Here is a 24,400-nt window from a genome sequence, read left to right on the forward strand (position 1 = left end):
CCACACATAAGGGTGTGATGACCTGTCACTAACAGGGGTGGGATCCCAGGGACCGCTGAAGACATTAACATTACCATGTATAGGCGTTCAGAGCACTCCTGTCATCGCTATAGGTTATGCAGAATAGTGCACTGGCTGAAGATTGTGGCCAAAAACAACGATCATTGTGAAGATATAAGACTGTTACTTCAGTATTTACTCGGTTGACTGGACATGGCAGGGAAGGAAGAGTGGCAGAGATTAGCTGACATCATCCAACATTGGAACAACACCCGACTGGACCTGTTTGAGATCAGTCTGCCATGCAAGGTGAGTGGACTTCAGAAATGTAATCAATCAAATCTACAGTGGAGTAGGAAATTATTGACTCCCTTGATAAAGATGAGAAAAAAAACGACTAAATAATTCAAATACTGAGCTATATTATACGCTCCAAGAAAATTGGGAAATGATATTATTTTATACTAATACAATTGATCAGATAAAGATATTTAGTTGAATAAGTATATATTTTTTTCTCTCAAAAAGGTAGAGATTAAAATGATTGACACCCATGTTTTCAATATGTTTCAAAACCTCACCCTGAGAGGTTAACGGCACTGAGCCTTTTTCTAAAATGTTTTATGAGTTGGAGAACACATTGGGAGGGATCTTTCTATTTCCATCACATACGATCATAGCACCTGGTTTCAATCCAAATGCCAATGCCGTTTAGCAAACTCCAGATTTTTACATTGGTTGCTCTCATTAAAGGCTTTTTTTTCGAGCAACCCTATTGGCATGCGTCTATAGAGCCTGACTGCCAATATGTCCAGCCTGAGACTCCCACCTCACTATTGTTACAACCCCCCTCAGTTAATTGTAAGTCTCAACTTTTCAAAACAGTACTGCATTTATAATTGTATGGAATGGTTCACATGTAATAAACTAACCTGTCTCTGGCATGCCACCTTAGCTTTTTGAGAAGATAAACTGAGTGTGGTGTATAAGAAATAAAAGTCAACTGGTTTTAATAAAATCACAACTTAAACCATTTACATTTCATATACTTCCTACTGCCAGCCTATTGCTTATGTGTTGCATGTGAGTACCAATTACTTCAATAGTTAATATTTATTTTGAGAACTGTGACACATTAAAATGGTGATAATGTACAGTACCAGTCAAGTTTGGACACACCTACCCATTCAAGGAGTTTGTTATTTTAGCAATTTTCTACATTGTAGAATAATAGTGAAGACATCAAAACTATGAAATAACACATATGGATTCATGTAGTAACAAAAAAAGTGTTAAACAAATGAAAATATATTTTAGATTTGAGATACTTCAAAGTAGCCATGCTTTGCCTTGATGACAGCTTTGCACACTCTTCACCTGGAAAGCATTTCAATTAACAGGTGGGCCTTGTTAAAAGTTAATTTGTGGAATTTCTTTCCTTCTTAATATGTTTGAGCCAATCAGTTGTGTTGTGACTATGAGTGGTATACAGAAGATAGCCTTATTTGGTAAAACACCAAGTCCATATTATGTCAAAAACAGCTCAAATAAGAAAATATAAACAACAGTACATCATTACTTTAAGACATGAAGGTCAGTCAATCTGGAAAATTGCAGTCGCAAATACCATCAAGCTCTATGATGAAACTGGTTCTCATGAGGACCACCACAGAAAAGGAAGACCCAGAGTTACCTCTGCTGCAGAGGATAAGTTAATTAGAGTTAACTGCACCTCAGATAGCAGCCCAAATAAATCTTGGTCAAATTGCTGAAAATAAACCACTATTAAAAGGACACCAATAATAAGAAGAGACTTGCTTGGGCCAAGAAATACGAACAATGGACATTAGACCAGTGGAAATCTGTCCTTTGGTCTGATGAGTCCAAATTTGAGAATATTGGTTCTAACTGCCGTGTCTTTGTCAGACGCAGAGTAATGGATGAATGGATGATCTCCGCATGTGTGGTTCCCACCATGAAGTATGGAGGAGGAGGTGTGATGGTGTGGTGATTTGCTGATGACACTGTCTGATTTATTTAGAATTCAAGGCACACTTAAGGATTAGCCCCCTTTTTTTCTTCACTTTTCGCCAAAAATGACATTCTCAAATCTAACTGCCTGTAGCTCAGGCCCTGAAGCAAGGATATGCATATTATTGGTACCATTTGAAAGGAAACTCTTTAAATTTGATGGAAATGTAAAAGGAATATAGTAGAATATAACACAATAGATCTGGTAAAAGATAATACAAAGAAAAAAACAACCGTTCTTTTGTATTTTTTCTTTGTACCATCATCTTTGAAATGCAAGAGAAAGGCCAAAATGTATTATTCCAGCCCAGGTGCAATTTAGATTTTGGCCAATAGATGGCATCAGTGTATATGCAGAGGTTTAGACTGATCCAATGAACCATTGCATTTCTGTTCAAAATGTTGTATCAAGACTCCCCAAATGTGCCTAATTTGTTTATTAATAACTTTTCATTTTCAAAATTGTGCACTCTCCTCAAACAATAGCATGGTATTCTTTCACTATAATAATAGCTACTGTAAATTGGACAGTGCAGTTAGATTATCAAAAATGTAAGCTTTCTGCCAATATCAGATATGTCTATGTTCTGGGAAATATTCTTGTTACTTACAACCTCATGCTAATCGCATTAGCCTACGTTAGCTCATCCATCCCGTGGCAGGGACACTGATCCCGAAAAAGTTTTAAGCACGGCTACCACGGCATTCTGCAGCGATACGCCATCCCATCTGGTTTGAGATTAGTGGGACTATCATTTCTTTTTCAACAGTACCCAAAATACACCTCCAGTCTGTGTAAGGGGTATTTGATCAAGAAGTAGAATGACGGAGTGCTGCATCAGATGACCTGACCTACACAATCACCCGACCTCAACCCAATTGAGATGGTTTGGGATGAGTTGGACCGCAGAGTGAAGGAAAAGTTGCCAACAAGTGCTCAGCATATGTGGGAACTCATTCAAGACTGTTGTAAAAGCATTCCTCATGAAGCTGGTTGAGAGAATACCAAGAGTGTGCAAAGCTGTCATCAAGGCATGTGGCTACTTTGAAGAATCTAAAACAGAAAATATATTTTGATTTGTTCAACACTTTTTTGGTTACTACATGATTCCATATGTGTTATTTCATAATTCCGATGTCTTGACTAATATTTTACAATGTAGAAAACAGTAAAAATAAAGAAAAACCCTTGAGTTGAGTAGGTGTGTCCAAATGTAGGTGTGTCCAAACTTTTGACTGGTACTGTATGTGAAAAATGGCTTGACAGAAATGATATGCATAGAAATCTAGTCTGAATACTTTCCGAATGTATTGAATGTTGCATACAACAAAGTTGTTGACTCCCAAGAGATGTGAAAGTTACAATAAAAACACCCCCCCCCCACACACTATAATGCATGCTCCCGCTCTTCCCCACTGGAGCTCAAGGGCACCAGGCTGCCCTGTGTTGCGCACTCCTGCCACCATCATTTATGTAAACCTGCCTTCCTTCGTCGCACGCTTCGCGATACCTGGACTCACTCAATCACCTGTTTATTACCTCCTCTATGTTTGTCAGTTCCCCAGCTCTGTTCCCCACTGCTGCATTGATTGTAATATGTCCGTGTTACCCGTGTGCTGATGCTGTTTCTGCCTTGTTCTATATCTGTTCCCTATTAAATGTTTGACTCCCCGTACCCGCTTCTCAACTCCTGTCCGGCGTCGGTCCTTACAGAATGCAGCAGCCATCACACAAAGCATTGGGGAGTTCTGGCGTTCCGGTTGGTGGTGACGTTTGTCCTGGGTCGCTGCTGATGGAACCGGGGGGTGCCTAGCCAGCTCGTTGGGCTTCCACGCCCTAGCTGGCTCGAGAGGTTTCCTTTCCCCGGTTGGCTTAGAAGGCACCCATCCCACTTCGGGCCTCAGCCGGATCGTCAGGTCTTGTTCGCCCAGCCGGCCCATGGGTTTTGTTGGTGACGTCAGGCTTGGATTCCGCCAACGATGGAACCAGGGGTGCCTAAGCCAGCTCGTCGGGTTTCCATGTTCTAGCTGGCTCGAGAGGTTTCCTTGCCTCGGTTGGCTCGGCAGGTTCCCATCCCACGTCATGCTCCGCCGGATCATCAGGCTTCCATGCCGCAGCGGGATCGACAGGCGTTCGTGCCTCAGCCGGTTCGTCAGGCTCCTATGCCTCAGTCGGCTCTCCAGACTCCCACGCCCCTGCTTGTTCATGGGGAGTTTACCTCCAGCCGGCTTGCCCAGCGCCCATGTCTCGGCCGGCTCTCCCAGGTGGGATGCCGGGTTGCGCCCCTAGAGGGGGGGATGTCACTCCCGCTCTTCCCCCCTGGCACTTGAGGGCGCCAGGCTGCCCTGCATTGCGCAGTCCTGCCACCATAAGTTACGCACACCTGCCTTCCCTCGTCACTCGCTTCAGCAATATTGGACTCACTCGATCACCTGTTTATTACCTCCCCTATATTTGTCAGTTCCCCAGCTCTGCATTGATTGTAATATGTCCGTGTTACTTGTGTGCCGATGCTGTTAATGTCTTGTTCCATGTCTGTTCCCTATCAAATGTTTGACTCCCCGTACCTGCTTCTCATCTCCTGCGTCAGTCCTTACATGTACATAATGTAGAGATTTAAGGGGGTATTCCTGACGGGGACTCAAACCCAGGCCCAGCAACTGTCAAGTCAATACCTTAGCCCTTAGGCCAAGATGTCCAAGCCTCTTGACGAGGTTTCTAGGTATTGGGTTTAGGTCACTACATTACCCCCTTCCTTAAGAGTGAGTCCCCACGCCTTTCTATAGCAAGTACTTAATGGACACACACCTCCCCGATGGCCGCCCTTGTTCCATCCAGCAACTTTCAAGCCAACACTTTAACCAGTGTAGGACATCATTGTAAATAAGAATTTGTTCTTAACCGACTTGCCTAAAAAATAACTTTTACCGGTACGCCCAGAGATCTCAACCTTTTGATGAGGTCGCTAGGTGTTGGGTTAAAGTACTGTTTGTACTGCAAGTCTCCTGGAAATACACAAAGAATGATCATGAGGATGTGTAAGACTTCACTGTATGCCTGAGATTGCCAGCTGTCATAATGAGCCATGTACGGAAGAGATTCAGTTTTTACCACAGTCAAGGAGTTTAACCATACAAGAACCACGTGCATCTGTAAATAGAAAAGGGTACAGTAGACTGGTATGCGTTTTGTTACACTCAGAGTAAATCATGGGGCATTGAGTTCGACTGTCAGCAAAGGTGTGAAAAATGTGTAAACAGTCTAGTCGTGTGTTGTTGTATATGAGCACCTACAGTTGTGCTGTTGAGAAGACAAGCACTGCCAACTACACTCTGAATAGGCTCAAAGAGTGTACTAACAGCCCCTATATCCCTCATGACAAAGAACTGACTGCAAAGGTGTGAAAAGTACGAGGAGCTTGTGGATTGGTGATGTTGTTTTCTCAAGATGGGGTTATGCTTTCATAAATACCTTTGGCTGTCCTGGCTTTTTTGCATCCCACATTCTCATTATGCTCCGGGATAGCATGATGTGTCACGTTCGTCATATGAATGAGACCAAGGCGCAGCGTGGTATGCATACATTCTTATTTATTTAAAAAATGAACACTGAACAAAATGAACCGTGACGCTATATAAACAAGTGCTGCCAGGCAACTACACATAGACAAGATCCCACAAACACCAAAGGGAAATGGCTACCTAAATATGATCCCCAATCAGAGACAACGATAAACAGCTGCCTCTGATTGGGAACCACATCAGGCCACCATAGACATACAAATCACCTAGACCTACAAAAACCCTAGACATACAAAAAAAACTAGACAATACAAAAACTAGCGTACCCACCCTAGTCACACCCTGACCTAACCAAAATATAAAGAAAACAGATATCTCAGGTCAAGGCGTGACATGATGTGTCCGCAGCAGGATTAGTCTGTAGGACACCCACTAGACAGTGATTAGCTAACATTTTACTACTTTGTCCCAAGTAGTACTATATCCCCCCATGTCGATAGATTATGCATACTAACAACCTTCGCACACAATACCCACCACCAACAGACACCAATTAGTTACCCACAGTATCCCTTCCTCTGCTTTTCTCCAATTTACATTTCAAGTTACAAATCTCCTCACCAGATAGCAGCTGGCTAATTACATTGATTTGCTTTGGAATTTCTAGCCAGCAAATTATGGAAGCTAGCTATGTAGATCTTGGTTTAGATAAACAAATGAAGATTGCTAGCGAGTTAGCTAAGTTAGCTACGTTACCTCTGCTCGACTTTGTTCATCCACTCTTTCCCCTCTAGAACTTAGAGTTCCATGGAGTAATGCGGTTCTACTTTGAGGACCACATTGCAGGGAACGTTGCCACCAAGTGCCTGCGTATCAGCAGCATCACCACCACTGGAGAGGTTATTGAAACACTGTCAGAGAAGTTCAGACCGGACATGAAGATGTTGAATACTCCCTATTTCCTGTTTGAGGTCCATGCTAACAAGGGTAAGATGGATGGATGGATAAACAGACAGATGGCTGGATGGATGGATACATTAATTAAAGAGTACACTTGGGGGCAGGGCATTTGTGGACAATTCTATATTTTGAATAGATTGAGTGTATTATCCGGTAAATTTGTTCATGTTACTCTCCCACTCTTCGCCCTGTTAACCATGGCAGAAGAACGGCAGCTGGACCTGAGTGAAAAGCCTCTGGTTGTGCAGCTGAACTGGAACACACACAACCGGGAGGGCCGCTTCGTACTCAAGAAGGATAAGGACATTATTGTACATGTGACTGACTGCTTACTGTATTTATAATTGAGCAGAATTTGCTCAGTTAGAAATTACTTTTCATGCCCGACCTAGCTTGAATGTCAAGGCAAGGAAAGCAATTTAGCTGGCAAGAGTTAATGCTTTGATTTCCCACTGTAGTGTTGTGTCTCTCTGTGTGATTATGTGGCCTTTATCCATACAGGACAACAGCCCAGAGAAAAAGAAGGGAGGCATGATCCAGAACTTCAAGAGGACACTGTCGAGGAAAGAGAAGAAGAAGGAGAAGAAGAAGACAGGAGATGATGCTGTTAACCACTCGGCAAAGCCTAACGGGTCCACTATGAGGAAAGAGAATGGGTAGGTCTACGCCAATGAATTCATTAGCAAACAGAGAAGCATGACAATTTTAACTCCAAGCACCCCCACTCTGGTTCACAAAAGTTCATGTTCAATGTTAAGTCTGTCTCCTGTAAAAGTTCACTGCCTGTAGCGGATTCTCAAGTTATAGATACAGTGCCTTGCGAAAGTATTCGGCCCCCTTGAACTTTGCGACCGTTTGCCACATTTCAGGCTTCAAACATAAAGATATAAAACTGTATTTTTTGGTGAAGAATCAACAACAAGTGGGACACAATCATGAAGTGGAACGACATTTATTGGATATTTCAAACTTTTTTAAACAAATCAAAAACTGAAAAATTGGGCGTGCAAAATTATTCAGCCCCCTTAAGTTAATACTTTGTAGCGCCACCTTTTGCTGCGATTACAGCTGTAAGTCGCTTGGGGTATGTCTCTATCAGTTTTGCACATCGAGAGACTGACATTTTTTCCCATTCCTCCTTGCAAAACAGCTCGAGCTCAGTGAGGTTGGATGGAGAGCATTTGTGAACAGCAGTTTTCAGTTCTTTCCAGAGATTCTCGATTGGATTCAGGTCTGGACTTTGACTTGGCCATTCTAACACCTGGATATGTTTATTTTTGAACCATTCCATTGTAGATTTTGCTTTATGTTTTGGATCATTGTCTTGTTGGAAGACAAATCTCCGTCCCAGTCTCAGGTCTTTTGCAGACTTCATCAGGTTTTCTTCCAGAATGGTCCTGTATTTGGCTGCATCCATCTTCCCATCAATTTTAACCATCTTCCCTGTCCCTGCTGAAGAAAAGCAGGCCCAAACCATGATGCTGCCACCACCATGTTTGACAGTGGGGATGGTGTGTTCAGGGTGATGAGCTGTGCTGCTTTTACGCTAAACATAACGTTTTGCATTGTTGCCGAAAAAGTTCAATTTTGGTTTCATCTGACCAGAGCACCTTCTTCCACATGTTTGGTGTGTCTCCCAGGTGGCTTGTGGCAAACTTTAAACAACACTTTTTATGGATATCTTTAAGAAATGGCTTTCTTCTTGCCACTCTTCCATAAAGGCCAGATTTGTGCAATATACGACTGATTGTTGTCCTATGGACAGAGTGTCCCACCTCAGCTGTATATCTCTGCAGTTCATCCAGAGTGATCATGGGCCTCTTGGCTACATCTCTGATCAGTCTTCTCCTTGTATGAGCTGAAAGTTTAGAGGGACGGCCAGGTCTTGGTAGATTTGCAGTGGTCTGATACTCCTTCCATTTCGATATTATCGCTTGCACAGTGCTCCTTGGGATGTTTAAAGCTTGGGAAATCTTTTTGTATCCAAATCCGGCTTTAAACTTCTTCACAACAGTATCTCGGACCTGCCTGGTGTGTTCCTTGTTCTTCATGATGCTCTCTGCACTTTTAACGGACCTCTGAGACTATCACAGTGCAGGTGCATTTATACGGAGACTTGATTACACACAGGTGGATTGTATTTATCATCATTAGTCATTTAGGTCAACATTGGATCATTCAGAGATCCTCACTGAACTTCTGGAGAGAGTTTGCTGCACTGAAAGTAAAGGGGCTGAATAATTTTGCACGCCCAATTTTTCAGTTTTTGATGTTAAAAAGGTTTGAAATATCCAATAAATGTCGTTCCACTTCATGATTGTGTCCCACTTGTTGTTGATTCTTCACAAAAAAATACAGTTTTATATCTTTATGTTTGAAGTCTGAAATGTGGCAAAAGGTCGCAAAGTTCAAGGGGGCCGAATACTTTCGCAAGGCACTGTATAGTCTTCTCTCCACTGCAGGCAGATATCAGCCTCTGTACCTGTGGAGAAGTCCTGGGCCAACAAGGATATTGTTTCTAACCCTGACACAACAGAATGCAAGAAAAGTTCCACGTGGCGAGGCATGGTCCGAAAGCATAACCAGAAACAAGACTATGGAACAAGGAATGAAAGGTAAACATGACCCCAATTAATGTAAACATTTACATTTATTGACATTGTCTTCTGTGTGTGACAAAAATTCACACGTTTCTGGCATCTCTTGAAGCTTAATAAAATGGCTACTGTGGCTTTTGTTTTTTCATGATTCCGGTTTTGAGATATTGTTGAAGTGACTATAGGCTGGACAACTGAAATTATTACATCTTGTCTTAACAGAGATCAGGACAACATGGACCAACTTGCACTTCCAGTTGGTATTAAATTCAGGGAAAATTGTAAGTAATTCAATTTGACCATTGTAGTAGCACTGTAGTAGCACATTGTAATAACACATAGTAATGACATAGCAATAGAACAATCAGTTTGTTGTCAGTCTCATTATCATCCTGTATTAATCTGCTGTCCTCTACTGGTGTCCCTCGTAACAGCCGAGGACCCCTTCCTCTCTGCAGTCATCAACTACACCAACAGTTCCACTGTCCACTTCAAGCTCTCCCCTGCCTACGTCCTGTACATGGCCGGACGCTTCGTCCTCCACCGCCATTATAGTCACAGTCAGGAGACATCACAGAGTCATCGCCCCTCAGAGCACGCACACAGAGTCACCGCTACTGTCAACAAGATGGTAGCCATGACTGAGGTGGTCATCCAGGCAAGTGAGACCATGCATGCACCATCACACGTTTGACTGTGAATTATACAGCTCAACTGGAAAGAGCATGCCTCTACTACTTCATGGGTTCATTATGGTTTTGGTAACACTTTAGCCTGAAGGTATACTTAAGCAATACGTTTTGAGTGGGTGTGGTATATGCCAATATACTGTACCATGGCTATTGGCTGTTCTTATGAACAACGAAATGTTGAGTGCCTGGACACAGCCCTTAGCCGTGGTATATTTGCCATATACACAGTCAAATAGTATCTCACAAGCTACAATAATGAACTAAATGGGTTCATAAGCATAAGTCATCACCTCCCAGTCTTAAAAACAACATAACAAATAAAACGCGTCCAGCTTCTAGAATTGTCGTTTCTACCAGTGATCCTAGCAAGCATTTGTTCATAAGATGCTACTTCTAAAATGTATTCTATCCATTGTTTCATAGTAGGAGTGGCATGACCCTTCCAAATTCTAAGGATTACTCTAGCTGCTGTAACCATACAGTGATCAGTGCGAATTCCTCATTTGACACCCAAAAGTACTCATTACATTTTCAATTCTTAGCAGTACAGGAAAATGGTCAAATTCACACACTTATCAAGGGAACATCCCGGTCATCCCTACTGCCTCTGATCTAGTGGACTCACTAAGCACAATGCTTTGTTTGTAAATTATGTGTGGGTGTTGGAGTGTACCCCTGGCTATCCGTAGGTTTTAAAAACAAGAAAATTATGCCATCTGGCTTGCTTGATATACGGAAGTTGAAATAATTTTTGATATTGATATTTTAGCAATTACATTTACTTTTGACACTTAAGTATATTTCAAACAAAATAGACTTTTACTCAAGTAGTATTTTACTAGGTGACTTTCACTTTTACTTTAGTCATTTTCTACTAAGGTATCTTTACTTTTACTTAAGTATGACAATTGGGTACTTTTTCCACCACTGGATATTTCAAAACATCCTTCCAGAAATGTAGCACTAATGTACACTCCCTTATGGACTACCGAAGTGCGCAGCGGTCTAAGGCACTACATTTCAGTGCAAGAGGTGTCCCTGGTTTGAATCCAGGTTGCATCCCATCCTGCCGTGATTGGGAGTCCCATAGGGCGGTGCACAGTTGTCTGGGTTTGGCTGGCGTAGGCTGTCATTGTAAATAAGAATTTGTTCTTAACGGACTTGCCTAGTTAAATAAAGGTCAAATTAAAATTGTGTGAAAGAATTTCCCAGTGTCTTTTTGGCATTTCCAACACAGAGAATTGTTGGTCAGCCCCATCTTATAAAGCCTTGTTGGGGTCCAATACAATCTATGTAGTATCTTATACTGAGTAAGTTTCCCCCTGACTTCTCTTATGTTCCTCCTTGGACAAGATCTTCAACCAGGTATCATCCTCAATTTCACACTTAAGGTCAATTTGACATATTGTTCTGAGGTTTTTTACAGTCTTTACTCTGCAGATGACTAAATATTGATTAAAAAATGTCTGCTTTATGTTTGGGTAATTCCAGTTACTCGGCTATTGGGTTCTTTCTAAATCTACCCTTTATATCTACCCTTTATATAAACATCTACCCTTTATATAAACATGTAACTTTAGTATATAGCATGATCTGTGAGGGCAATGGGCCCAATCTTGCAATCAATCCCATTATTAACCATGAAATTAGATATCAAGAAGAAATCTATTCTGGAGTGTGCCTTATGACAGTGGGAGAAAAAAGTATATTCTCTATCATTAGGATGGACTAATCTCCATACGTCTGTAAGGCCCATATCTTCTGCTAATATGTACTAGCGGTCAAAAGTTTTAGAATACCTACCGGTACTCATTCAAGGGTTTTCTTTATTTTTACCATTTTCTACATTGTAGAATAATAGGGAAGACATCAAATCTATGACATAACACATGGAATCATGTAGTCAAATCAAATCAAATTGATTTATATAGCCCTTTTTACATCAGCTGATATTTCAAAGTACTGTACAGAAACCCAGCCTAAAACCCCAATCAGCAAGCAATGCAGGTGTAGAAGCACGGTGGCTAGGAAAAACTCCCTAGGAAGGCCAAAACCTAGGAAGAAACCTAGAAAGGAACCAAGCTATGCGGGGTGGCCAGTCCTCTTCTGGCTGTGCCGGGTGGAGATTATAACAGAACATGGCCAAGATGTTCAAATGTTCATAAATGACCAGTATGGTCAAATAATAATAATCACAGGCAGAACAGTTGACTCTGGAGCAGCAGCACGGCCAGGTGGACTGGGGACAGCAAGGAGTCATCATGCCAGGTAGTCCTGAGGCATGGTCCTAGGGTTCAGGTCCTCCGAGAGAGAGAAAGAAAGAGAGAATTAGAGAGAGCATATTTAATTCACACAGGACACCGGATAGGACATTAGAAGTACTCCAGATATAACAAACTGACCCTAGCCCCCTGACACATGAACTACTGCAGCATAAATACTGGAGGCTGAGACAGGAGGGGTCAGGAGACACTGTGGCCCCATCTGATGACACCCCCGGACAGGGCCAAACAGGAAGGATATAACCCCACCCACTTTGCCAAAGCACAGCCCCCACACCACAATCGGGATATATTCAACCACCAACGTACCATCCTGAGACAAGGCCGAGTATAGCCTACAAAGATCTCCTCCACGGCACAACCCAAGGGGGGGCGCCAACCCAGACAGGAAGATCACATCAGTGACTCAACCCACTCAAGTGACGCACACCTGCTAGGGACGGTATGAAAGAGCCCTAGTAAGCCAATGACTCAGCCCCTGTAATAGGGTTAGAGGCAGAGAATCCCATCCCAGTGGAAAGAGGGGAACCGGCCAGGCAGAGACAGCAAGGGCGGTTCCTTGCTCCAGAGCCTTTCCGGTCACCTTCACACTCCTGGGCCAGACTACACTCAATCATATGACCCACTGAAGAGATGATTCTTCAGTATAGACTTAAAGGTTGAGATAGGAGAAAGCCCTGCCTCCAGCTGTTTGCTTAGAAATTCTAGGAACAATTAGGAGGCCTGCATCTTGTGACCGTAGCGTACGTGTAGGTATGTACGGCAGGACCAAATCAGAGAGATAGGTAGAAGCGAGCCCATGTAATGCTTTGCAGGTTAGCAGTAAAAACCTTGAAATCAGCCCTTGCCTTGACAGGAAGCCAGTGGGGAGGCTAGCACTGGAGTAATATGATCACATTTTTTGGTTCTAGTCAGGATTCTAGCAGCCGAATTTAGCACTAACTGAAGTTTATTTAGTGCTTTATCCGGGTTGCCGGAAAGTAGAGCATTGCAGTAGTCTAACCTAGAAGTGACAAAAGCATGGATTAATTTTTCTGCATAATTTTTGGACAGAAAGTTTCTGATTTTTTCAATGTTACGTAGATGGAAAAAAGCTGTAACAAACAAAGTGTTAAACAAATCAAAATATATTTTATATTTGTGATTCTTCAAAGTAGCCACCCTTTGCGTTGATGACAGCTTCGCACACTCTTGGCATTCTCTCAATCAGCTTCATGAGGTCGCCACCTTGAATGCATTCAATTAACAGGTGTGCCTTGTTAAAAGTGAATTTGTGGATTTATTTCCTTCTTAATGCGTTTAAGCCAATCAGTTGTGTTGTGACAAGGTAGGGGTGGTATACAGAAGATAGCCGTATTTGGTAAGACCAAGTCCATATTATGGCAACAACAGCTCAAATAAGCAGTGAAATGACAGTCCATCATTCCTTTAAGACATTAAGGTCAGTCAGTCTGGAAAATCTCAAGAACTTTAAAAGTTTCTTCAAGCGCAGTCGCAAAAACCATCAAGCGCTATGATGAAACTGGCTCTCATGAGGACCACCATTGGAAACGAAGACCCAGAGTTACCTCTGCTTCAGAGGACACGTTTATTAGAGTTACCAGCCTCAGACATTTCAGTCAAAATAAATGCTTCAAGGAGTTCAAGTAACAGACACATCTCAACATGAACTGTTCAGCAGAGACTGCATGAATCAGGCCTTCATGGTTGAATTGGTGCAAAGAAACCACTACTAAAGGACACCAGTAATAAGAAGAGACTTGCTTTGGCCAAGAAACACAAGCATTATACATTAGACCGGTGGAAATCTGTCCTTTGGTCTGATGAATCCAAATGTGAGTTTTTTTGGTTCCAACCGCTGTGAGACGCAGAATAGGATGATCTCTGCATGTGTGGTTCCCACCGTGAACCACACATGCGTAAACCACACGTGAACCACACTGGTGACACTGTCTGCTATTTATTTAGAATTCAAGGCACACTTAAAAAGCATGGCTACCACAGCAATATGCAGCGATACTATGCATGCCAGTCTCTCTTAGCTAAGAGTTGTGTCACATCTTGTTTTTCTAAGAAACATTATTGTATTGGAAATTCCTAATTGTTTGCTAGTCAACTTACACACAGCACTGACACACACAACTACCCCACCAGATATGCCACCAGGAGTCTTTTCGCAATCCCCAGGTCCAGAACAAATTCAAGAAAACATACAGTATTATACAGAGCCATGAGTGCATGGAACTCCCTTCCATCTTTTATAGGGCAAGTGAACAACAAAAAACAAATAAATCAACACCTCGCAGGACAATGTCTCCCCATGTGACCTACTTGTTGTGTGTATGTACTAACATGTATGTGTAACTGATAGATTCAAACACACACACACACACTACATGTTCATTTTTAAAAAATTATGTAAATTTTAAAGTCTTTTGTCTGTAATTATTTTTCATTATGTGTCAGACCCCAGTAAGATTAGCTGTCACCATTGTCATCGGCTAATGGGGATCCTAATAAATAAAATACATATACCAATCAGCATTCAGGGCTCGAACCACCCAGTTTATAATGCTTGATAACTTGTTACAAGCATGCATGACACTTTATAATGTCTCTTAATAAGGCTTATAAAATGTCCATATTTATTCCATCTTGGTCTTTCTCTCTCTCCCTTCCAGAAGCAGAAGTCCATAGCTGGTGCTGTAGCCTTCTGGATGGCCAATACCTCAGAGCTCCTGAACTTCCTAAAGCAGGACAGAGATCTAAGCCCCATCACTCTGCAGGCTCAGGAGAACCTGGCACACCTGGTGTACAAAGCTTTCAAGTAAGACATTACACATAGCACTTCTTATCTCTTCTAATCTATGTAATTTACTCTGACTTCAGTAAATAAGGAATTCAGTAAATAAGGATTGTAGCTGCTGTTCTACTGAGCACATAAGTCTGTCTGTCTTTCTGTCTTTTGTTCCTCAAGGTGTTTGACTCAGTGTCTGCTGGCTGATCTGAGCAGACACTTGCCAGAATTCCTTATTTATCCTGAGGGGAGTCAATCACCTGCAGGAATAGGTACACCATGAATGTTAACCACAACACAATCTAGTTATAACCTCTAACTTTTTTTGTTTTAACCAGCAGCTTCCATATCTTAGTTTTGATCCAGTAGATATAGAACCATCATATTAGCATGGAAATCAACACCAGTGTGCTTATTTTCAATGATTTTTAAAAGTTTGTTTCAAAACTTTTTGTCACTCGATCCTCCCTCCACCAGAGGGCGTACTGCAAACCTTGATGGGTGCCATGTCTCTGCTGCGTCGCTGTCGAGTTAACGCTGCCCTCACCATCCAGCTGTTCTCCCAACTCTTCCACTCCATCAGTGCCTGGCTCCTCAACAGGTGAGAGAGGCAGACATACAGTAGTTGAGGCTTTTAAATCACGTTTTGAAAACACCCTTTTAGCCTGGCCTTTAATCACCAATATTTTACTCATCTTTTTTGTTTCATGTTCTTTTATTAATCTCTTTTATTTCTTTGTCTTGTTTTAATCTCCTTGTTTTTCATGATTTTAAATGCACTTTAAATCATGTTTGATTTGATTCAACAGGCTGCTGAGCCCCAGCCCCCAGGGAGAGGCCTGCTCCCTGGGCCTTAGATCCCACTACTGGGGGGCCACCCTCCGCCAGAGGCTTAGCCTGGTGGAGGACTGGGCAGAGAGGCAAGGTCTGGAGCTGGCCGCAGACTGCCACCTCAGCCGCATCATACAGGTGGGTGACTTTATTTTAGTTTATTTTACCAAGTTAGTCAAATGTGTCTAAATTCCTCAAGGTGGGCGTTTTTAAGCTAGTTCCTATGTCACAGTAGGGCTGTTTAAAGGTCCAATGCAGCCGTTTTTATCTCAATATCAAATAATTTCTGGGTAACAATTAAGTACTGTTTGTTTTAAATTCAAATGGTCAAAAAGAAACAAAAATTGCTTCTCAGCAAAGAGCAATTTCTCAAGCAAAAATGTAACTAAGACAAAGTTATTTTATAGAAAACAGACTTTCAGCATGCTTATAGGGAAGGGCACTCAACATGCTTGGCACTGACACAAATGACTGATGATTGGCTGAAAGAAGATTGTGGCAGCTGTTTTGTTAGACTTTAGTACTGCTTTTGATGTCATTGATCATAACCTATTGCTGAAAAACTTAAGTGTTATGGATTTGCATCCTCTGCCTTATTATGGATTGCGAGTTACCTACGGTATCTAATAGAACACAGAGGGTTTTCATTAATGGAATTATCTCTCATGCAAATTCAGTTGAATATGGTGTACCGCAGGGCAGCTGGCTTGGGCCATTATCGTTTTCTGTTTGTACAAATGACCTTTCACTGACCTTGAATAAAGTCTGTGTGTCTTTGTACACTGACGGCTCAACAGTATACATGTCGGCTGCAACAATAAAATAAATAACTGAGACATTTAACATAGAGATCCAGTCAGTTTTAGAATGGGTGCTAAATATCAAAAAAACGAAAAGCATAATTGTTCAGACAAATCACTCGCTCGATGCTAAACCTTGTTTAGATCTATTATTGAATAATATGGCTAATGAGCAAGTTGAAGGGACAAAACTGCTGGGTGTAACCCTAGATAGCGAGCTTTCATGGTCAAAACATATAGAATCAATGGTTTCTAAAATGGGAAGAGGTCTGTCCATGATAGGGTGTTGCTCTGCCTTCTTGACATCTTAGTTGAACAGACAGGTCCTACAGGCCCTAGTTTTGTCGCACCTGGACTACTGCCCAGCTGTGTGGTCATGTGTGGCAAAGAAGGACAGTTGGTCCAGAACAAAGCAGCACGTATCACACTTAGATGTACACAGAGGGAACGTTGAGGAAAGTTGAGGAGAGGTATTGATGTGTTGAAGTTACCGAACCCCGAACTCTGATGAGGGCAGCTTGTCTGTTGAAACGTTGGTTATTAAATTATTGCATCTGAGCTCCTAGAGTGTGCAGAAGTTGCAGCAGTGTTCAAGCAGTTGGCAAGCAGTTCGGACACACATCAGTACAACACAAGACATGCAACCAGAGGTCTCTTCACAGTCCCCAGGTCCTGAACAGATAATGGGAAATGCACAGTATTAAATAAAGCCATGACTACATGGAACTCTCTGCTACCCCAGGTAACTCAAACTAGCAATAAAACCAGTGTAAAATAACAGATAACACAAAGGGGACTGTGAAGAGACAGACATTTTATATACAGTTGAATACGGAACTTTGATGTCTGAAAATGATGTCTTGGCTTTAGAAGCTTCTGATAGGCTAATTGACATAATTTGAGTGTGGATGTATTTCAAGGTCAACCTTTAAACTCAGTGCCTCTTTGCTTGACATCATGGGAAAATCAAAGGAAATCAGCCAAGACCTCAGATTTGTTTTTCTTTTTAGACCTCCACAAGTCTGGTTCATCCTTGGTAGCAATGTCCAAATGCCTGAAGGTATCATGTTCATCTGTACAAACAATAGTACGCAAGTACAGTATCAACACCATGGGACCACACAGCCGTCATACCGCTCAGGAAAGAAAGCATTCTGCGTCCTAGAGATGAACGTACTTTGGTGCGAAAAGTGCAAATCAATCCCAGAACAACAGCAAAAGACCCTGTGAAGATGCTGGAGGAAACAGGTACAAAAGTATCTATATCCACAGTAAAACGAGTCCTATATCAACATAACCCGAAAGGCCGTTCAGCAAAGAAGAAGCCACTGCTCCAAAACCGCCATAAAAAAACAGACTACGGTTTGCATCTGCACATGGGGACAAAGATCGTACTTTTTGGAGAAATGTCCTCTGGTCTGATGAAACAAAAATAGAACTGTTTGGCCATAATGACCATCGTTATGTTTGGAGGAAAAAAGGGGATGCTTGCAAGCCGAAGAACACCATCCCAACCGTGAAGCCCGGGGTAGCAGCATCATGTTGTGGGGGTGCTTTGCTGCAGGAGGGACTGGTGCACTTCACAAAATAGATGGCATCATGAGGATGGAAAATTATGTGGATATATTGAAGCAACATCTCAAGCCATCAGTCAGGAAGTTAAAGCTTGGTCGCAAATGGGTTTTCCAAATGGACAATGACCCCAAGCATACTTCCAAAGTTTTGACAAAATGGCTTAAGGATAAGAAAGTCAAGGTATTGGAGTGGCCATCACAAAGCCTTGACCTCAATCTGATAAAAAATTAGTGGGCAGAACTGAAAAAGTGTGTGCGAGCAAGTGTGTGCAAGCCTGCAAACCTGACTCAGTTTCAAGAGCTCTGTCAGGGGGAATTGGCCAAAATTCACCCAACGTATTGTGGGAAATTTGTGGAAGGCTACCCGAAAAGTTTGACCCAAGTTAAACAATTTAAAGGCAATGCTACCAAATACTAATTGTGTGTATGTTAACTTCTGACCCACTGGGAATGTGATGAAAGGAAATACAAGCTGAAATAAATCCTTCTTTCTACTATCATTCTGACATTTCATATTCTTAAAATAAAGTGGTGATCCTAACTGACCTTAGACAGGGGAATTTTTACTATAACTAAATGTAAGGAATTGTGAAAAACTGAGTTTAGTTTAAAAAAAAATATTTCACCTTTATTTAACCAGGTAGGCAAGTTGAGAACAAGTTCTCATTTACAATTGCGACCTGGCCAAGATAAAGCAAAGCAGTTCGACACATACAACAACACACAGTTACACATGGAGTAAAACAAACAAACAGTCAATAATACAGTAGAAAATTAGTCTATATACAATGTGAGCACTTGAGGTGAGATAAGGGAGGTAAAGTAAAAAAAAAGGTCATGGTGGCGAAGTAAATACAATATAGCAAGTAAAACACTGGAATGGTAGATTTGCAGTGGAAGAATGTGCAAAGTAGAAATAGAAATAATGGGGTGCAAAGGAGCAAAATAAATAAATAAATACAGTAGGGGTAGTTGTTTGGGCTAAATTATAGATGGGCTATGTACAGGTGCAGTCATCTGTGAGCTGCTCTAACAGTTGGTGCTTAAAGCTAGTGAGGGAGATAAGTATTTCCAGTTTTTTGCCAAAGTGTATTTAAAGTGTATTTTCCAAAGTGTATGTAAACTTCCAACTTCAACTGTATCTTGTCTTGTTTTTTGCACTGTACTAGATATTGTGTGTATGTACTAATGTGTATATATTTTTAATTTAACCTTTATTTAACTAGGCAAGTCAGTTTTAAGAACAATTTTTCATTTACAATGGCAACCAGAGAACAGTGGGTTAACTGCCTTGTTCATGGGTAGAACGACAGATTTTTGACCTTGTCACCTCAGGGATTTAATCCAGCAACATTTCAGTTACTGGCCCAACGCTCTAACCACTAGGCTACCTGCTGCCCCTGTATGCTATGTGTGACTTTTTAAATGTACTGTATGTATTTCAGTCCTTGACTAATAATGTTCTGTACTATGTATTATGTCATGCTTCATGTGGACCGCAGGAAAAGTATCTTATACTTTTGCAGCGGATAATGGGAATCCTAATAAATACCAAATATCAAGATGAGTCCTAATTGGTCTGTCATGTCACAGGCTTCTGTCTATAACAGAATGGGGGCCTCCCTGGTCAGTACATTGTACACCATTTTTAAACCGCAGATTTTTGGAAAGACATAGCTATGGAAAATGGCTACAGTGTTGCTACAGCTCTCAACAACATTGCTGCCCCGAATTCAGCTGGTGCTATCGACAAAGCTCAGTGGGAGAAGAAAGACTAATTTCTGGAGGACAATGCCAAGCGCTTACTTGTGAATTGTTAAAGAGATGTGAACAATGCTGAATGGGTGTAAACAAAGAAGAGCTCTCTAGCAAGTGTGAAAATCTCATAAATCTTTCAAGGGCATTTTCTCCTACTTGTGTGTTTACAAGTTTATCAACTTTCAAAGCAGCATAATTTTCCCATGTTTCCCTGGTCAACTACAGTGTATGATTTACCATAAAGCCAACATTAGAGATGTGCAGGAAATGTACCTTTTCTAGTTAACATTTAGAATCTCCTTTTCAAGACCTGTGTTTGCCCAACCACTTAACCCATGCCATTTATAAAAATGTGTATCTTATCAGGTTCAAGGTAGTCAAGAGGTGATTTGATTGATGGATATTTTCTAGGTAACAATGCTGTTGACCATGAACAAGTATTCCATGCAAGATTCGGAGAACATCCAGAATACCTGCTTCAAGTTAAACTCCTTGCAGCTTCGAACACTGATGACAAGCTACCTGTACGATACCAACGAGCCCCGCATTGCCCCTGTGAGTACTAGCCAAGTCCTTAAATTTGTAATTAATTGTTCGGAAACATTTCTAAACATTTATGGGCATTTATAAACATTATATCAATTGTAATTCATACTGTGGGTATATGTATTGTTATATGTAGATGTATTTTATATGTATTTTTCTTAAATAAAATCAATCAACATCAAATAAATGATAAAGCATTTATAATGGATTATAAAGTCTAACCAAAAACACAGGTTTTTCAAATATCCTTCATGTCTTCTTCCTCTGCCCTTTCAGGGTGTGATTGACAGGGTGGTGGCGGCTGCAGAAGCCAGTGCTGATGAGTTGTTGCGTAGTGAAGGGCAGGACCTCCAGCTGGAGGAGGGGCCAGACCTCCACCTGCCCTTCCTGCTCCCTGAGGAAGGCTACTCCTGTGACACGGTCAATGGCATCCCGCAGGGCTTCAGAGAGTTCCTGGAACCTATCTGCCGCAAAGGTACTGTAGCTACATGCTTTTTAAAAAGAGGTTTGCTGAACTGACTAATTACTTTCAATATAAAACAGAGAATGACTTTTGTCTAAACTGGTATACAACGTCTGCCTTGTAGAGGCATTATCCGGGATGGTAAAAGGCTATATTGTAAGTAAAATGCATGATACAAATGACACAAAACAATGCACTCACTGTACAACATGCATTGTGTGTTGTGTCTGTGAACAGTTATCTAAATAGGCTGTGCTCTCTCTTCCTTTAGGCCTCTGCACTCTGATGTCTCACCCCCAGTCTGGTGGCACCTGGACCATCTTCTTCAACCGAGCAAACTGTTTCTTTGCACAGGACGCAAACCCGGTGCATTTCAAAAAAACCATATCCATATTTTTTACCATACCCTTTTCAAATGTTATTACCTCTTTCTTATTGAGATCTCTTCTCTGTTTCTTTCATTTAGCCACTGCATAGAGAACTTGAGGTTGTGACTATTACACTGACAAAACCCTTGAACAGTGGAATGGGGGTCAGCATCGTGGCGGCCAAGGTACAAATTCATCCATCCATCCATCCATCCATCCATCCATCCATCCATCCATCCATCCATCCATCCATTCATTCATTCTCCCAACAATCAGTGACAATAGTCAATCTTTTGCCCCATCTACAGGGAGCAGGACAAGACAACCTTGGGATTTATGTCAAGTCTATCGTCAAAGGAGGACCAGCAGACATGGTTAGAAAACTATAGTACAATTCAAATAATGCCTGTTGACTGGATGCAGTATGCAATAACATTTCACATCATTTGAATGAACAGCATTGGTATCTCATTACAAATCTTATGTTCCACATGTGTTTCTATGCTGTTGTGTTGGACAGGATTGCAGGTTAACTGCTGGGGATCAGTTGCTGTGTGTGGATGGACACAGTCTCGTGGGCCTCTCACAGGAAAGGTTAGAATACATTCTAACTTTCTACGTTCAGATCAGAGTTGAGCAGTTGGAAATCCCGCTCATGATTTCCTTTCCGCTAAACCCGCTTGTTGCTCATAGGAAAAAAAAACTGCTGCTACAAATTCGCTCCATTCATTAAAATCACAATTTAACCAACACCCATCTATATTTGTGACTACCTGTACCTACCATTTGGTTTTGAATTATTGAAACCAAACCATATGGATTTTAATAAACTGTAATGCGGTGCGTGCTGGTGGCAGGGAAGTCAGGCGCAGGAGAATGAACTTAGTAAAAAACAGAGCTGTTTAATAAACATACAAAAAAAACGCAGAAAACCAAAGTATACAAAAATAACATAATTGGGTGCAAAACCCGTCGCAAACCAGAACAAATAACACACCTACATACAACAAACAATCTCTGACAAGGACATGAGGGGAAACAGAGGGTTAAATACACAACATGTAATGAATGGAATTGGAACCAGGTGTGTAGGAAGACAAGACAAAACCAATGGAAAATGAAAAACGGATCGATGGCTCGAAGGTCGGTGACGTCGACCGCCGAACTCCGCCGGAACAAGGAGAGGGACCGGCTTCGGCGGAAGTTGTGAAATAAACATGAAAATGTGAATGTAATCATTATAGTCTATAAATTGCACATGTAGGCTGTTACTTATGATTAAATACAAATTACATTAAAAAAGTACTTATTAGTGCATTTGAATACATTTTTGGAACACATTTGAAGAAACATGAGTTTGGTCAGTCTGTGGTTTGAGGCTCTTGTGATGGTGCCTGGACAGCAGGCCAGCAGTAGAGAATATCCTCTCTGCGCTTGCAGAGCCAATGGGAATGCTAAACACCCTTTTGGTCACTCATGCCAGGCTGGGTAGAGAGCTAGAGTTGTTTGTTTAGATAGGCCTAAATGTTTTTAGGCAAAATAACCCAATCAAAATGGAAAGGTCCTTGAACGAGGGGAATATGCCAGGCCTATTCGGCCAAAATGGCCTATTGTATAGATAATAGAACAAAAATGAACGAAAGGTTTAAGAGGTCAGATTTTTAGCTTAGAAATACTTTGCTACAATGACAAAGCATGTGCACATAGTAAGTACACCATCAAGCTTTCGGGATAGGTGTCTTTTCAGAATGATTCTTTAGTTGTGGACACTACATTACCGCACTCCCTCTCTTGCTCTTGGTCCTTTTTATAATTCACCTTAATTTAGCACCTGTGCTTTATCAGTGTCTTTATGGAAATATTTAGCGAACTCCATGACAGTAACTAAAGCAATGGGCTAAAGCAGCACACAAGTAGACTACAAATGCATGCTGGGCCAGGCATGCCCGCTCCAGTCAAATTGGAGCGATCTTTGCTGCGCTCCGCTCCAGCAACGCTCTGTTCACGTACTCTGAGTTCAGATAGTCTGGCAAACACCAGCCTCTCCACATCCTTGATTTGAGAGTCTGAAACGGGTGCTTTGATGTGTCAGCACGAAGCAACAATACTGAAGGGGCTGTGCCCTCAGACTTCAAGGCGGCACCCTACGCTGGTTGGATATCCCCGTTTCAAATTGAACAAATCATGATTTTTGCTTTACATAGGACCACTCCAGCCCTTCCGTTTCCAGCCAGCCCTTTCGGGATAAACAAACACACGCAGTAGCTAGCTAGTCGTGACGGGCATTCCGGCTCTTTTCAGTGAGCCGGATCGTTGGGCTCAGCTCAGCAAAAAGAGCCTTGTCATGATTTTAGTAAGCCGTGGGTAAACAGAGGCCTTGTTCTTCCACCAGCTCAGAGGGGTTCCTCCAAATAACATCGGACCTCCATTATGGCATCTACTGAGGGATTCCTTCGTGCTGCATCCCCAGTTGCTCTCTCGTCAAACAGCGGACGTTTGTGGCACTACTGCTGGTGCTTCTGCTCCATCTGATCCCTCTTCTTCTTGTTGCCCTGGTGCCTGAGCCAGCTGACTGCTGGGGCTGTCCCTCCCTGCTGCTGAGGTTATTCTTTGAAGAGCCTCATCAATCACTCTGGCATCACTGAAGGCTAACTTCTTAAACCTGGGGTCAAGTGCAGTGGTTTCTGATAGCACGTGATTATATTCCATTCTGTGGAGCTTTCTGTCCGTTGATGAACATAGGGTGTCACATGTCCTGTGTTTACCTCCCATTCCTCATGGGTCAGAGCATCAACAGGTGCATTGAAAATAGCCAGGGTAGAGATGATGGCATCCTTTGACTCAAGAAACAGCTTCAAGATATTGAATGTTGAATTCCAACTTGTAGTGCAGTCTTGTTTCGGCCTCGGCTCAGGCATCCCCATCTGGCATTGTGTAGACTAGTTTTTCAGCACATGCTGTGCTCTGTGAAAGTATTTTACAGCTGATTTCACTTTGTCCACAGTGGGCTTCATCACCTTCAGAGCATCTCTTACAATCAGGTTGATTGTGTGGGCAAGACATGGTTGATTGGTCCAGTTTAACAGTTTCATGGCTTTGTTTATGTTAGCTGCATTGTCGCTAACACAACAGACCTCTTTTCCATCTTCTTGCCATTCTCTGGCCACTCTCAACAGCTC

General features: G+C 41.9%; 1 protein-coding gene across 1 annotated transcript in view; it reads left to right on the forward strand.

Annotated features, from left to right (window-relative positions):
• Window positions 1-213: 213 nt before the first annotated feature.
• Window positions 214-24,400, forward strand: part of LOC118361831 (afadin-like) — a 33,131-nt gene continuing 8,944 nt past the window's right edge. Inside the window, 17 exon segments of the mRNA XM_052485224.1 lie at window positions 214-309; window positions 6,348-6,540; window positions 6,718-6,821; window positions 6,997-7,169; window positions 8,976-9,128; window positions 9,333-9,391; window positions 9,545-9,768; window positions 14,766-14,911; window positions 15,062-15,153; window positions 15,359-15,482; window positions 15,691-15,850; window positions 20,256-20,399; window positions 20,667-20,865; window positions 21,125-21,193; window positions 21,294-21,406; window positions 21,530-21,595; window positions 21,742-21,815. Coding sequence (XP_052341184.1) covers window positions 214-309; window positions 6,348-6,540; window positions 6,718-6,821; window positions 6,997-7,169; window positions 8,976-9,128; window positions 9,333-9,391; window positions 9,545-9,768; window positions 14,766-14,911; window positions 15,062-15,153; window positions 15,359-15,482; window positions 15,691-15,850; window positions 20,256-20,399; window positions 20,667-20,865; window positions 21,125-21,193; window positions 21,294-21,406; window positions 21,530-21,595; window positions 21,742-21,815 — 2,189 coding nt within the window.

Source organism: Oncorhynchus keta, chromosome 29 (genome assembly GCF_023373465.1).
Source record: "Oncorhynchus keta strain PuntledgeMale-10-30-2019 chromosome 29, Oket_V2, whole genome shotgun sequence".
NCBI classification, from domain to species: Eukaryota; Metazoa; Chordata; class Actinopteri; order Salmoniformes; family Salmonidae; genus Oncorhynchus; species Oncorhynchus keta.